This window comes from Mixophyes fleayi, chromosome 3, assembly GCF_038048845.1.
Source record: "Mixophyes fleayi isolate aMixFle1 chromosome 3, aMixFle1.hap1, whole genome shotgun sequence".
NCBI lineage: Eukaryota > Metazoa > Chordata > Amphibia > Anura > Limnodynastidae > Mixophyes > Mixophyes fleayi.
The window spans coordinates 53,604,883-53,617,850 of NC_134404.1; the positions used below are offsets into that span (position 1 = coordinate 53,604,883).

The following is a 12,968-nucleotide window of genomic DNA, read 5'->3' on the forward strand; positions in this document are numbered from 1 at the left end:
TAGCAATTAAAATGGGGTTAATCAGTTTTTAATAGAACATGTCTTGCTGCAGGCGTTCGGGATCTTCTCTTGGTAAAATCCATTCTGAAACCGTTTGGAATGGGTGAGGCAGATGTATGTAGAATCCTGAGCGGTAGTGATTGTGATACAGATGACTCCATCGGGGCCATAATTACCGTTTGTTCTAGTAGAGACCATTAAATGCATACATCGAACTGTAGTAATTGTGCCACCATAACGTTCATACTGTCATATCTAGCACCCATTATTAAGATAATAAACCTTTATGTCTCTTTTCTATGTCCGTTACCACTTTGTATGTTGTAAATACAGTGCACAATTGCTGATGTGTTGATGATAGGTTTGTACCAGATTTGCATTTAATGCACCTCCTGTTAGAATAAAACAATTTTTTTTTATCTTGCTTTGTTCCTCCAAAATATTTTTGTCGGTACTGTTACATTTTGTGTTTCAGTAAATGTTTCCCTTTATTGTAGGCCCGGGCCCTTACTGCTCAGACTGCAGAAACAGATGCCATCCGATTTCTAGTTGGGACGCAGTCGCTCCGATTTGATAACCAGGTAAGTGGAGCATTTTCGTAGCTTTAGTAAGTCTGTGTTGTTTCTGGGTGTATAATTAATTCTCACTAAGTAATAGGATCATGTAGAATCTGCCATCTTCATGATTCGTGTTATGTGCATTGAGATTTCTATGACCAAATAATATATTCCATTTTAAATTAGTATACTTTAGAGTAAAATTCTATAATTATTGTGACGTAAGCATTATAGAGCTTGGTATTGTGAAAAAATATATACCATTAATGCAGAAAATTAATGAGCATGCTACTACAAAATAACTGCATGTTTAGTGAGATGATTACTAAGCAGCACATAGTACGAAAAACGAATATATACCTGACATGCATGGCAAGGTGAAATCAGATGTACTTCTTGTAGTATATAAGTGAATAATTACCATATGCACTATGATAAAATGTATATACTTTCTTTTTTTTTTTTTTTTATTGTGTAGAAAAAAATATAAATCTATAACTGCACAGCACACTCAATAAATTTACTTACGTTCTTCTATTGGCTGGAATACCAAGGGCTGTTCCTTCAGACATTTTTCTCCTCCTCTGGAATCCGATTTACTTGTCACTTAAAAATTGTGGCACAGGAGAGTGTGTGAGCTGGAGGCCCAACAACAAGCAGCAATTTCTTGACTTTTAAAGGACCAAAGGGGTAAAAAAAAGCTCCTGCTTGCAGCTGCCCCTAGGGCTCCGGCTTGGGGTAAAGAGAAGACTTAATACAATTTACCCAGTAGAGAGTAGTACAGATTTAATGTGCGGCAAAATCATGGGAAGGAGTCCACCTTATTCTATCCTGGTGGTTACTGTCACAGATGTAAATGTTGTTTCCTATTAAACTCTGCCTGGCTGTAAGCTCAGTATAACATACTACTTGTGATTCCAGCCACAGCCCTAATAATGAGGCTCTCCCTCTCTCCCAAATCGTCAAACATGGGAAGAGCTTGACAGATCAAAAACATTTCGTAAAATGCTATATTTTTCTTACTGCCTGGCGGTGTTTCTATTCTACTCCAGTACAACGGTTCTATAGGCGGAAACTGAGAGGCAAGGAGATATTGCTGTTAGCAAATAACTTTACAGAAAAAAAACCAAAAAAACCTTTCCAAACTGCTAGCAGGGCTGTTGGGTTGAATTTTTTTTTCCAAAACAATTATGAGATTTTGCATCATTTCCTAATGTAAACAAATATTTTCAAGTTTTCACAATAAAATTATCTCCTAAACTTCGAAATTTTGACATTTTCAGATAGGAACCATGTATTGAAAATACATAGTTCAGTGTTAAACTCACAGTCCACTGCAGCTCTGTTTAAAAGTAAAGTATTGCATCACTCCTCCTACTTCTGTCATTATGGTATCTGATACAGGTCAAAAAGCTGATTTTGACTTCACTGAACCTAGCCCTTTGTATGAATCAACCTATCCACACTGTGCATTTCTGCAAAGCAAGTCTACCGTCCAGTGACTATGCTTTGTTTATTTTTTATTTTTTTATATAATAGAAGAAGCAGCTACCTCCTAACATGCTATCCAGCTGCAGAGGATTGAAATAGCTTGATGGATATAGATGGATGAGGAATATGTTCATTCACTACTTTAAAATGACTGCAGAAGGGGGGGTGTGTGAGCGGATGGACCAGTCAGAATCTGCAATGCCCTTGATTGCCTCAACTAATTGGTCCTCCACTCACAACCCCTGTTTGCTGTGTCACACAGCCCCAGTTTCTCGGCCCTGCATGTTAGATGCACAAATGATTTCCCGATTTAAAAGGCTGCCTGAGCAGCCCCCTTAGCACCAGGGACGGGAAGAAGTAATTAGCCCCAGGTATTTAATGACAATTAGTGGCTTACTTGCTTTTTACCAATCATGTTTTGGTGACAGATTTAATCTATGCTGTATTAGTGGGAAATTCTATTTACTATTAAATTCACTACATGATTTTTATGCCTTTAACACTCTATTGTAAAATAAGTTATTGTCCTTGCATTTTCTCCAATTATCTGGCTGTGACAAATCTGAATTATGTTTGAACATTCATCTGTTTTATTTTTTGGGGGTCTCATAAATTCATGCTTCCATATGTCTAGATTCACGTTATAGACTTTGATGATGAGAATAACATCATCAATAAGAATGTCCTACTGCACCATGCGGGGGAAATCTGGCAAATCTGCGCTAGCCCAGCAGACAGAAATGTGCTCGCAACCTGCTACAGTAACAGTAAGTCAATCTCATTTGCATTGTAATGAAATTGAGAAAAGATGAACAGTATTAATTTAGGTAATCATAAAACTTATACAGGAAAATAACATTTCAACAATTGAGAAATGAAATGTCTCGTATAAAATAGAACTTGGATACTTGCCTTTAAAAGTGTACCTTTTGCTTGAACACAGTTGAGCCACTTTGTGAATTGAACCAATATTCCTTAAAATGTAGCCCATCAATTTACTGGGTGCTAGGGACATAACTGAGGCACGAGGTGTACAGGGTTCCTTGATAGTCTACAGGTAACTTTTAGCTACAGTTGCAGACCTAAAGCCTTATTAATTTAGATTGAGTGACAATGGCAGCAGGGGGTAAAAAGGTGAAGTAATTTTAGGGAATGGGGGCTGCATTGTGTATTGGGCAATGGGGGCTATGTTATATTTTGGATGGTGTAGGTTCTAATATGTACAGGATAATAGAAGCTGTGCTACCATAGCAACCATAGTCACATGGCTCATGATGTACTGAGTAGAGAGGCTTTAGAAAGCCCCTCTGAACTCTATCTGCCCTATAAAATCCTTGCACTCTCTTCCACCTTTGTCGTCACATGACATGCTGATAGCGAATCTGTATGTGTCACTAACAGCCATACTTGCGTTGCCACTAGATTTTGAAAAGGAAATAATGATTTGTAGGAGGACCGCTGAGAAAAAATGGAAACAGTAATTCAAATAACCATGTGTTTTAACTAGAGATGGGCGGGCTCGGTTCCCAGAGAACCGCACCCGCCCGAACTTCCGGAATCCGAGTCTCGAGCCAGGTCGGCTCTGTACTCTACCGCCGATTCGGATTCAAAAACGAGGCAAAACGTCATCGTGCCGTCATCGAATCTCACGATTTTTTGAATGAATAAATATCCGCCTCCACAGACATCCAGCGCCATTTGAGAGAGGGAGAGAGAAGGGTTAGGTGACGGTCGCAGTAATTGGAGGAGTAATTGGAGGAGGAGAGTAGTAGGAGGCATTTTTCCTAATTTACACTACAAGTGTTCGGGCTGTCAGATATTCCCCTCTTGTAGAAAAGCTATTTTGTGGTGCTGAAATTATTATATACCAGCACTATCTTTCTGAATTTGCACTACAAGTGTTTTGGGTCTCATTAAAATGGATTCACAACAGTCCACATATGAGCAGGCTCAGCAAGCAGCTGATGGCACCAGTCCTGATGGTAGTCTTCCCTGTACGTCATCTGGTAAAGCATATGTAAAAGTACATAGTCTTTTTAAATCAGGGAAAAAAACACATAAAAAAAACCTTTTGCCGTGTTGAAGAGAAAAAGAGCTGTAACTGAGGAAAAGTTAACTACCGATTTAAAAAAAAAAACAAAAAAAATTCCCAACATGCCATTCTACACACGCAGTGCCAAACAAAGAATGAGGCCTTCGCCTTTCTCTATTAGTGTGAGATCTAAAAATGTTACTGAGCCGCCTTCTTGTAAGGTCACTCGTGACTAGAGATGGGCTAGGCTCGGTTCCCCGAGATCCGAACCCGCCCGAACTTCACCTATCCGAGTACCGTGCCAAGCAGGCTCGGTACTCTTGCGCCAATTCAAAATCGAGGCAAACCGTCATTGTGAAGTCGTCGGAGCTCGGTTTTCGCGATACTTGAAATTCATAAATACTCGCCTCCACAGCAATCCATCGCCATTTGACAGAGGGAGAGAGCAGGGTTAGGTCGCAGGCAACATTAGAGCAGGGACAGAGCAATTATTGTATACCTTCTTCTTGCAATTATTATTGAAATTCTTCTAGCAATTGTTATAGCAGGAAGAGCGGAGGATAGAGGAGGCATTTTTTGGAATATTTTGCACTACAAGTGCTTTGGGGTGTCCCATATTCCCCAGTGTGAAACTACAATTTTTCTGCCTGCATAAAGTCTTATCTAGCAGCACTATCTATTGAATATTTTGCACTACAAGTGCTTTGGGCTCATTAAAATGGATTCAAAGCAGTCCACATATGAGCAGGATCAGCAAGCAGGTGCTGGCAACAGTCCTGATGGTAGTCTTCCCTGTATGTCATCTGGTAAAGCCTATGTAAAAGTACATAGTCTTTTTAAATCGGGGGGGGGAAAAAAAACACACCCAAAAAAAAAGTATAAGTGTACGGTGCAATCTACCTCCAAATAGGAAAGGGACTTGGGTAATTTCTATATCACGTACAGTCTTGAAAGGCTGCTGTTTTGTCAATTTCACGATAAGGGTAGGGTGTCATACACAGACAGCCACCAAACTGCCTTTGTCCATTTCTATTATTATTGTACAGTCTATAACGGCTGTTTTTTTTTTCTATTTTACTACAAGTGGAGGGGAGAGAGGGGGGGGGGCTGATGCAGATAGAAACCGAACTGCCTTTGTCCATTTCTTTTTATATTTAACTATAAGATGATGGCTGCATTGCCAATAGGCTAAGATGAAGAGGAAGACAATCAGGTTTGTGTGCAGAATTAAGGATGGCCTACCGGGGATTAAACTGTTTTTTCCCTAATTTATTAGTTTTAGAATTACCTTACTTATCCAAGAAACAGGTGGAGCACTAAATTAGGTTAATATAGGCCAAAAAAATTGATTTATTTTTTTTTAAACAAAATTGCAAACCAAAACCCGCAAGGGCGGTTTTGCCAAAACCCGAAGGTAATCCAGATCCAAAACCAAAACACGGGGGTCAGTGACCATCTCTACTCATGACCAAGTAATTCGGAGTCCAAAAGTGGTGCACAACTACTGTTACTGTTTTCTTACAACTCTGCTTTCACACGTAAGGCATTACAGGAAAATGTATGCTCAGAATCAGAAATGACACCAATCCCTGGGGAGAGTCCATCCACGAGTGGTATGTGTAATCGTGACCATTCTGCTAGTGTACCCATAAAGAAGGGCCCTTTCAGCATTTCTGCTGATGTGTGCCTGAACAGCCCGAGTGTAGCCGGTGATACACCAATTGAAAATGACACTTTGGAATTAGAAGAGAATGAGGGGGAGATTTGTGTAGCCGACGAGGGCGCTAATGAGGATGTTGATGAGGTTGTTTGTGTAAGTCCTGCACCAGTGGCAGCAGTTCTGGCACGTGTGGTTCTGGCACCCAATTGCAGGGATGACGCAGGTGGCAGACCACAACAGTTTGACATCTCGGCTGGTTTGAAACATTTTACCAAAAAATGTGTGACCTTGCCCATAACTCCAACCAATCCTACTATTAACATGCAAAGGATGGTGGAAGATTATTTTCAAGAGTTAATTGAATGTCAGAAAGTCCCTTTCCATACTGGGGCATTTCTATTTTACGTACAGTCTTTGCAGGCTGCTTCTTTCTCTATTTAACTATAAATGTAGGGTGTAAAATACAGACAGACACCCAACTGCCTTTTTTGCTATGGATTTCAATAGGTCAGCGCTCGTTGACAATTATTAGCTGCAGGATTACCTCACTTATGCAAGAAACAGGTGGAGCACTAAATTCTGTTATTTTAGGCCCAAAAAAATAAATTTTTGAACAAATTGCAAAACCAAACAAAACCAAAACACGCAAGGGCGGTTTTGCCAAAACCAAAACACAAAGGTAATCCAGATCCAAAACCAAAACACGTGGGTCAGTGAACATCTCTAGTTTTAACAGTGGTATGCATAAGAGCATCTCTGAATGCACAGAACCTTTCAAACCTTGAAGTGGATTAGTTACAGGCTCACCAAAAGTGAACAGTTGAAGATTGGAAAAAAAAATGTCACCTAGTGTGACGAATCTTGATTTTTGCTGCGACACGCAGATGGTAGGGTCAGAATGTGGTGTAAACAACATGGATCCATCCTACCTTGTGTCAATGGTGCACATTAGACCCATCAATACAAGTTGAGAATTGTTTAAATGCCGTAGCCTACCTGCCTATTGTTTCTGACCATGTGCATCCCTTCATGGCCACAGTCTAACCATCTTCTAATGACTACTTCCAGCAGGATAATGCCCTATGTCACAAACAACATGTCATCTCAAGCTGGTTTCACGAACATGACAACGAGTTCAGTGTAGTGCAGTGACCTCCACAGTCGCCAGATCTCGATCCATGACAGAATATTTGTAATGTAAGAGAACGGGAGATTCACAGCTTGAATGTACAGACAGCCAATCTGCAGCAACTGCGTGATGCCATCATGTCAACATAGACCAGAGTCTCTAAGGAAAGTTTCCAGTATCTTGTTTAATTCCCGCCACAGAGAATTCTGGCTGTTCTGTGGGCAAAGTCTGGTCCTACCCAGTGCTAGAAATGTGTGCCTAATAAAGGGGCTACTGAGTGTGTGTGTATATGTATGTATAAGTAGATATAGTATCTTGGAGCTTTGCAGACCAGCAAGGCATTCTGTTCCACCGCAGCATTCGATTAACATGTATTCAGCACATACTGGTGAAGCATAATCGTTCAACCATGGCTGTGACTGTGGCCCCACTCGAGTACATCACTACCAAGAGCAGGGTCCAGAGGATGAGGTTAACAGGCCCATGTGTGTGCCAGTGCTACATACATACATACATACATACATACATACATACATACATACATACATACACATGCCCCCTGGAAGAGGGCATCATCTTGAATGATTTGTACTCTACACATTCAGCTCACGTCTAGCAGTGATTTAGCACAATTTTAAAATCCCAATTCTGACTACCCTTGAGACTCTTAATCTCTTTAGTGCCCTGAGATTAGATATTAACATTTTTGCTATGACTGTTCTCTTTGCAACATCCTTCCCTTGCTTTACTTTAATATGCCGGTGCAATTTCCAATATATGAAATTCTGTTTTAGCTTTTAATAGTTTTGTATCCATTTCTTTCCAATAAGGTTATATGAGCACATAAGAATACCCCCTGAATAATGACTAGGAAAGTATCCGTGTAGACAAGAAGCGAGATGGCCAGCGTGAAGTGCAGGGGAAGTTTTGTGACAGATGAGGTCAATTTTGCCAACAGCCTGAAAGAATATTTCACCTCGGTATTCATGAGGCAGGCTAGATTTAATATCCCACTGACTAGGATAAATTATTCAGTTGAGGAAGGTGAAATGCCAAAAGGACTGTAGATCATTCCAGGACAGAGTAGTTAGGAAATTAAACAATGAGAATCAGACAATGCCTCAAACCTGGAGAAACAGCAACGTGTCACAGATGTTACAATGCGCACTTATGACTGAGTTCACCTGTCTCACATTACCCACAATGTGCAGTAAAACCTCCCTACATCCGTTTTTGTTTTTATTTGTATCCTACATTTCTTTTACGTGTTTTGTTTTTGTGATTATAATCTTTTATCCATTTGACTGGGTTTAAGCTGGGTAATTGCTGTACATATACAGTAATTGAAAACGATTTTGTGCTTATGTTTTAATTGTGCACATTATCTTTGTATTCTGCTCCTGGATACGCTTGATACATCACTGTGCGCATTTACACTTTCCCTCTTATGACACGCCTACTTCAGTCCTAATTTATGGTATCGCACAGATTTCAATATATAATATCTCCTGTATCAAGACATTATACATTCATAATCACAACACAGATTTTATATAATCTTCAGGTATGATATGTAAAAAAATGTCTATTTGGAGACAGGAACTGGTAACCCATAGCAACCGTATCACGATTTTGCTCTCATTTTTAAATTGGAATAGGATAGGACAACAGTCCATTGGTTGCTATGGGTTACAGCACCTGTTTCCTATATAACAGTTTTCAGAAATGTATCCAATAGTTTTCAGCATGTTTAATTTCCGATCTATAATCCAGCTTCCTCAACTCCTTCGTCTGAACAAAGCACAAATGTAAAGATGGCACCGATTTTCTGTATCTCTTACCAGCAACTGATTCAGTTGCCAGCCTTTCTGGCCTGTCACTGCAGCCACTTGTAGTGGGAAAACATTTGACACGTGTTTCGATCTGATTCTTATAGAGAACGGACACTTTCTGATGAGGGTTTAGACAGCGCGCAGAGATCCGACGCATGCGCCGTAACACAATGGAGTTCTGAGGGGATGCTCATTTACCGCCTGCCAAGGTGCTCAGAAAGCATTTTCCAGGACACATGTGACCTGTTACCAGAACAGCTTACTGTGTCATCACTCTTTAGTGGTGATTGGGGGAGTGTAGAGAGACTACAGCAAAATGGCTACAATCAACATGCTGCTACTAATTCAGGCGGTGGAGGAACAGGTAAAGCTCTACAACACTTCTTCATCTGGATTTTGCCAGTGCTCCAAGAAGAGAGGCATGGCTGGACGTTGTTAAGTGTCAGACCAGACTGAGGTGGGATGTTCAGGATGGAGAAGGATCAGCAAGGTAATCATATAAAATTTTATTGATATTTCAATATAGTGACTTATTTAAATCTGACTGAAGCACTGGAATGTTTATATAACACAATAGTTTTAGAGTGCTAAATCAGGAAATCCCTGTGATTTCAGCGTGCAACATTACTAGGTATTTTCTCCTAGTCCGCAAGCCTGGGTCCTTGTTTTGGCATACCCCATGGGAGCCATTACTGTTAGATCTAGTGTACATGGCATTTATTAGTACTACAAATAAGGGAAACTTATTAGAGTCTCTGGCTCTGGCCTCTGCTACTTCATTAAAAATATTTGTGAAAACCATGAAATCTAAATTTTAAGAAATGCAATGCGTATCCCTGATTCTGTTCCTCCTTGATTAGAAAACATACATATCATCCTGGTCCTCAGGAGATACTAGACTAATACATTTCAGGATCATTTTCAGGGATTGCTCTGATTATGTAGAAGTAACAATGGGACAATGATGATATTGTCTGGTTTACCCTAGTTAGCTGGCATAAAATGCAAATCACTTTATGTCAATCTGTTACTAACCCATATATTTTGAGGAGAAAAAATGTATAAAATTTGCTTGGGTAGAATGAGAAGTTATTACAGCACAATGCCATAAAAATGGGCCTGGACATAGATTTGTCAACCACCTCCTCTTGCAGTGGTTTTAAAAATATCAACATATTACAAACACCTATAAATGAAAAGATGTATATGCAGGGAGAGTATTATATTGTATATCACTACATGTAATGGCAGCTGAAAATTGCATATTGCAAGCGGCAAAAATTATTCTTGTATGATATTAAAGTGTTCTAAAATGAAATGTTAGGTTTTCTCATTAATTAGTATTCTATATTATTTTATAGATCAGAGTTGAGACTTTCTAGAAGCCTTTAAGAGCTCACTTTGAGAGGTATCTAACCGAGATCTAGGCCCATCATGTATACATTAGACAGCTGCTGTTCCTCATAACCCTAATGGAAATGGGGCGGTAAGTGTGGATTGATTCTTCAAGCATATACCATTAAGACACATGTTTTGCAATATTTATTATTGTTCAGTTTCTAAATAATGTTCTCTTTTTAGGGTCATTGTAAAGGTTGGCTCTAAGTTATTCGAAGGCGAGTCGTTCTCCCTCACACAAAAGAACAACGCAGCTGCAAGTCGAAGACAAAAGGCTGACATTGTCCACTCCCTTGCCAGCAGTGCCATGGGGACTAACATTACAGAGGAGGGAAGATCCTAACGAACAGCCCCTTGGAAAAGAAACAATTTGGACCCACAAGCTAGTAAAATTCTGACACATTTTGGGGATATGCAGAACTATCAGAAAACTAACCTTCAACTGAGGCAGAAGATGATGTGGTTCCTTTAAAATAACTTTTTAATAGCCAAAACAGTTTTCACGCAATAAATCATGGGTTGTCTACAGGCTGTCATCCACCAACACCATCATATACTAACTGCCCAACACTAGCACCTATTCCACCACCTATTCTTACACCTTCACTATATCCTCATCCATATCACAGTCAGGCACCACAATATATATACAACCCACTGTATATAAATCACCATGCATCTCACTGTTCCACTACAAGAACCTTTGCTGCTCTATGGTCTGACCATGTGGGTCAACTAATCCACCAATCCTCCTCCAGTATTCTGTTTCATATTTTGTAAACAGTGCTTGTTGCTTTTTTCTAGCTATGTAATTACATTTTATTGTTTTTGCCCATTGTTATGTTGTTGTGTTTTATTGTTTTTTTTGTTTTACTTTTTGAATATAATTTAATGCTTGCAAAATGTGGTTCATTTTTAGAAGGAAAAAAAACATTTACAAAGAGAAACAAATTGTCCATCAAGCATAAATCCATTTTTTTTAATTGTTTTCGTGTTTCTTTAGATTGCAAAATAACAATTTTTAAACAAATGTATAATTTTCAAAATGAGTAATTAAATTGCTATTGCCAGGGTATTTTCCCAGCAATGGAAAAAGGTACTGGGTAAACTGTCTTATTTCAAGTGCATGATCTTGACTTCTACAAGCTTTCCATGCTCTTGTACTTCGTTGTAGAGGGATATCTCAAAATCGTAGCCATCTCTTTGGGTGGAAATTTATATAGGATCCATGACTCCTTTATGACCTTATCAACATAAGGAGTGAGCAGACTCTCTATTAATTTATATATATGCCAAATGCACACTCTGCTAAACAACATCCACAACTTAACTGGTTTTTGAAGACCGTTCTCCTGTAGTTACAGTAAGTGCTCTTTTTAGGATATGGCTTCATTATACTTGTTGATAAGCAGAAAGCCTCGTCAGCCACAAATATATTGAGATATGGAACTTTGAACATTTATTCCTTTCTTTTATGAGCCGTTAGCGAGGTTTAGAGATTTTGGAATTGCATGAACTGCCGTAGTGTCACTCACCGGACCGTGAGTGCCTTTGCGCTGGTGCGTGGTTCTCTAGCCTTCCTGCCGGCGCCGTCTGCCATCTTGATGGACTGCGCATGCGCAGCATCCAAGAACTTATGACCTTTGCTTTTAATCTAATTGGAGGATCAGGCACCTCTCCCTATTTAAGGCACCTGTGCTCATTACCTCGTTGCCTGATCTTGAGTCTCATTCCCTGCGAGTCTCTGAAGGTGTCTCCTGTGTCCTGCTAGTGTCTTCAGCTTCCCGCTGATTACCTGTTCTACTCATCAGCGGTTCTCATACCCGCTACAGACTCCTGTATCCTGCTCGTGTCCTCAGCTGGCTTCTGATTACCTGCTCTGCTCACCTGCGGTTCCCATACCCGCTACAGCCGTTCAGCGCCCCTGCTGTGCCTGCATATCCTTGTGGACAAACTTCTCTACTCATCAGCGGTATGCTTACTTGTTATTGACTATCAACTGTTACCTTGCATATCCGCTTAGGACAAGCTTCTTAACTCAGCAGCGGTATCCATACCCACTATAGACTATTTGTTGTTACGCTGCATATCTGTTTGGAACAAGCTTCTCTACTCAGCAGTGATATGCATATTTGTGATTGACTATTAGTTATTATCCCGCATATCCGCTCTGTGCAAGCCTCTCTACTCAGCAGCGGTATACATACCGTTATAGACTATTAGCTGTAAACGCTGCATATCTGTTTGGAACAAGTTCCTCTGTGCTCTCAGTGTCTTCATACCGTTATTGACTCTTTCCATGCCCCCACTCATCCGCACCTGAACAACTCCTCACTTACTAGCAGTGGTACAACTTGCTATACGCAGACCACTGACTTCCCTGCTACCTACCTGCACCTGGACAAGTCTTCTCACCATAGCAGTGGTACAACTTGCTGTACGCAGACCACTGACTTCCCCGCTACCTACCTGCACCTGAACAAGTCTTCCTTCACAGCAGTGGTACAACTTGCTATCTGCAGACCACCGACTCTCCTGTTACCTTCCTTCACCTGCTCATGTCCACCCTGGTCTCCGTGGTTCAAATCTGCCTTTCCACTATAGATGCAAGTCGCTGACTCATTTACCAGTATAGCTGCAAGTCACTGACTATCATCAATTCCATTGGCATCCTCTCTCCATCTGCTGTTATATACGTTCCACTATTCACCCTGCTGCCAGAGGACCGCTGTGCAAACTCCGCCTCTCTGGTAAGCATAATCAACTGGGGAAATCCTGGGCAAGACTCCTAGTGCCCGTGACATGTAGCCTCCTACATCAATTACAATACAGAGAATTTGTCGACAACTGCAATTAAAACATTTGACAA

The 12,968-nt window shown here is 40.3% G+C and overlaps 1 protein-coding gene and 1 long non-coding RNA gene across 4 annotated transcripts in view; both read left to right on the plus strand.

Moving 5' to 3' along the window:
• EIPR1 (EARP complex and GARP complex interacting protein 1) overlaps positions 1–12,968 on the plus strand; it is a 181,404-nt gene that overhangs the window by 42,302 nt on the left and 126,134 nt on the right. For 2 of the 3 annotated variants that reach the window (XM_075201500.1, XM_075201501.1), the window contains exons 2-3: positions 498–581; positions 2,683–2,815. The exons of the other annotated variant lie outside the window; for it this stretch is intronic. In XM_075201500.1, coding sequence (XP_075057601.1) covers positions 498–581; positions 2,683–2,815 — 217 coding nt within the window. The remainder of the gene's footprint in view (positions 1–497; positions 582–2,682; positions 2,816–12,968) is intronic. 3 annotated transcript variants of the gene reach the window in all.
• Positions 8,814–10,992, plus strand: LOC142143567 (uncharacterized). Its single transcript, XR_012689547.1, has 3 exons — positions 8,814–9,191; positions 10,063–10,187; positions 10,283–10,992. It is a non-coding gene; the product is annotated as an uncharacterized LOC142143567 (long non-coding RNA).